Source organism: Charadrius vociferus, unplaced genomic scaffold, assembly GCF_000708025.1.
Source record: "Charadrius vociferus isolate BGI_N301 unplaced genomic scaffold, ASM70802v2 scaffold168, whole genome shotgun sequence".
Taxonomy (NCBI): domain Eukaryota; kingdom Metazoa; phylum Chordata; class Aves; order Charadriiformes; family Charadriidae; genus Charadrius; species Charadrius vociferus.
Window position 1 is genome coordinate 216,318 of NW_009649582.1, and position 2,356 is coordinate 218,673.

The following is a 2,356-nucleotide window of genomic DNA, read 5'->3' on the forward strand; positions in this document are numbered from 1 at the left end:
CTGTATTATTTCTCGAGCCGTTTTCCTAGGCAGAATTGATCCTCTTGGAGGAACAGGGGGGCGGGGGGAGAATCTCAATTGCAAATACTGGTTGGAGTTTATTGGAGAGAGTGTCTGAGCTTTAAGATGCTCTTCCGTGGCTCCTGGTGGATGCTGTAACGAGCCAGGATTGTGGTGGGTTTCGGCTGTGCAGGGAGTTGGGGTAGCGGGGGGATGGGGGGAAGGAAAAGACACGATCGAGAGTAGCTGAGACTTTGTGCCCCCGTTGGAGAGATGGTTGAGTCCTCGTCAAGGTTGCTGTGGTATCCCAGAAACACCATTCACTCCGAGCTGTGACCGCGCACCATCAACAGCAACAACTCCGCTGCGCCTGGCCAAGGAATAGGAATTAGGAGCTCTCAAGAATAATATGAAAGGGATCTGCAGAGGGGAAATCCGTGCAAAGGAATCGAAATTAGCAGACTTTTGGGAAAGGGGATGTACTAAATGTGGCCGGCTGGACTTCATCCTGGTGAAGAAAATGGAGATTAAAAGTGGATTTACATTTTGGAACCTCGTCTTTTTATTGATGGTTTCGTGTGTGAAAGGTAGGGTAGTATTCGAGGGGTATATTTTTCAGGGGTCCGTTATGCTTTCGGTCAGGGCGTTGCAAGCTCTCGCCTTATACCAAGGTGTATTACAAAATATATTTTTATCTTTATTTCCTATTTTTGCCTTGGGTACTTTGCAAGGGAAAGATATAAACGATCGCTAAAGCGGGGAGGAAAGAAGGAGTTGATTCAGAGCTCTCTTCGGAGATAGGAAATGTATTTGCTTGCCAGGCTTGGCGTTCAATGCAGTGACTGAGCTGGGGCTCAATAAATATTCTTGCAGTATGCTCAAACGGAGACGTGAGTTGGTTCATATAGCCTCTAACTAGTGTGTATTCGAGCAAATCCCACCGGGTGACTTTTTTTTTTTTTTTTTAAGGTGATGATGATGGTAGTGTGTGTGGGGATTACCTACATTTCTGGTTTTCGCTCGAGCAACGGGCTCTTTGCGGGAATGCCTATATCGATGCACTTATTAGTTTAACCCGTTGCGTGGGGAAAGTTACGGAGGAGCCCAGCGTGTGCGTAGCTGTCTCCCAGCCCGAAATGCGCTTCACGCTCAGCTGTTTGTATGCATGCGGGGCTCCCCGGCTGCCGGAAAGGTACCTTAGCAATTCAGCCTTGAAGGCATGGGCTGCCGCTGGGTGCAAAGATCGACACCTTTTCTCTTCCCTCCTTTGGTCCCTTTTCCCTGGCGTATGTGGGGAGGGTTGGGTTGCGGTTTTGGTCTTTTTTTTTTTTTGTCTTTTTTTTTTTTTTTTTTTTTTTCCCGAGGCAGGGACTATTTTGCTTTCTTCCTGCTTCTATGTTCATGAAAGGAGAGCAAAAAGGAAACCTCTAGTTACCGGCACAAATATCCCCGCTAAGTCTGTGCTCGCAGACAGTTAAGGGAAATGCTACACACAGAGAAAAGAAGAAATATGTGGCTTGAATAATGTGCACCTTCAAAATTACACAGGCATCGCTAAACGGTGAAGTGCTGATCCCATCACGCGTGCCTTCAGTAAAAGGATCTATTCTGCAACTCCCCACAGTTGGCTGCCTACCCGAAATAATCTCCCCTTGTTTGTGGCCAGTGATTAATACCTGATTAATCACCCTTTTTTTCCCCTCCTCATCCTCATCCCTCCTCCCCGCCACACTCATACACTCCCAGAATATTTAGTAGACGTTATCGATCCTCTCCGAGTTTTTAGACTTGGTTATCGCCTACAGAGGTTGCCTGCGCGGGTGGGAAGGAGGTGTGTTGGGGGGGCATTCAAAGGCGTGCCTTCCCAAGCTGGCTCTGCCTTGGATGAAACAGTTTATTGTAGAGCTTTGCAGCTGCTTGTCTCCCTATTTGCATCGCCGAGGAAAAGAGAATTCGTGTTTCACGGAGGGGTTGTCGAGGGTTTTTACCTCCTCCCGTGTTATCCTGACACGGGGGATCCGAGGGGAAGGGGCTCGCCTGTGCTGTTGATGCAAATTTTAATTACAGGCAGCTTCTCCCTGACTGCGTCTATTGAAGCGAGCTGCTCCCTGCGCTTTGCCCCGTTCTGGAGAAGGTCTGCGATCAAGTCCAACCCGGGGCTTTGGGGGCATTTCTTTCCCTTGGTTAAGCCCCCTGTCGTTAGCGCGTTCTCTATGCCGGGGGCGACCATATGCAAGTCATGGGCTGGCTGCCTGCGAGGCGCGCCGTGCCGTGCCGCTCCGCGGCGCTCCGCGGGCGCGGTACGGAGGCGCTGGAGCTAACGGGGTGGCTGCGGAGCCGCTGCCGAAGCAGGTGG

The 2,356-nt window shown here is 50.2% G+C and overlaps 1 protein-coding gene across 2 annotated transcripts in view; it reads left to right on the forward strand.

Moving 5' to 3' along the window:
* The first annotated feature begins 368 nt into the window (after positions 1-368).
* Positions 369-2,356, forward strand: part of CSMD3 (CUB and Sushi multiple domains 3) — a 715,473-nt gene continuing 713,485 nt past the window's right edge. For both annotated transcript variants that reach the window (XM_009890359.1, XM_009890360.1), the window contains exon 1: positions 369-587. In XM_009890359.1, coding sequence (XP_009888661.1) covers positions 410-587 — 178 coding nt within the window. In that variant the 5' untranslated portion in view covers positions 369-409. The remainder of the gene's footprint in view (positions 588-2,356) is intronic.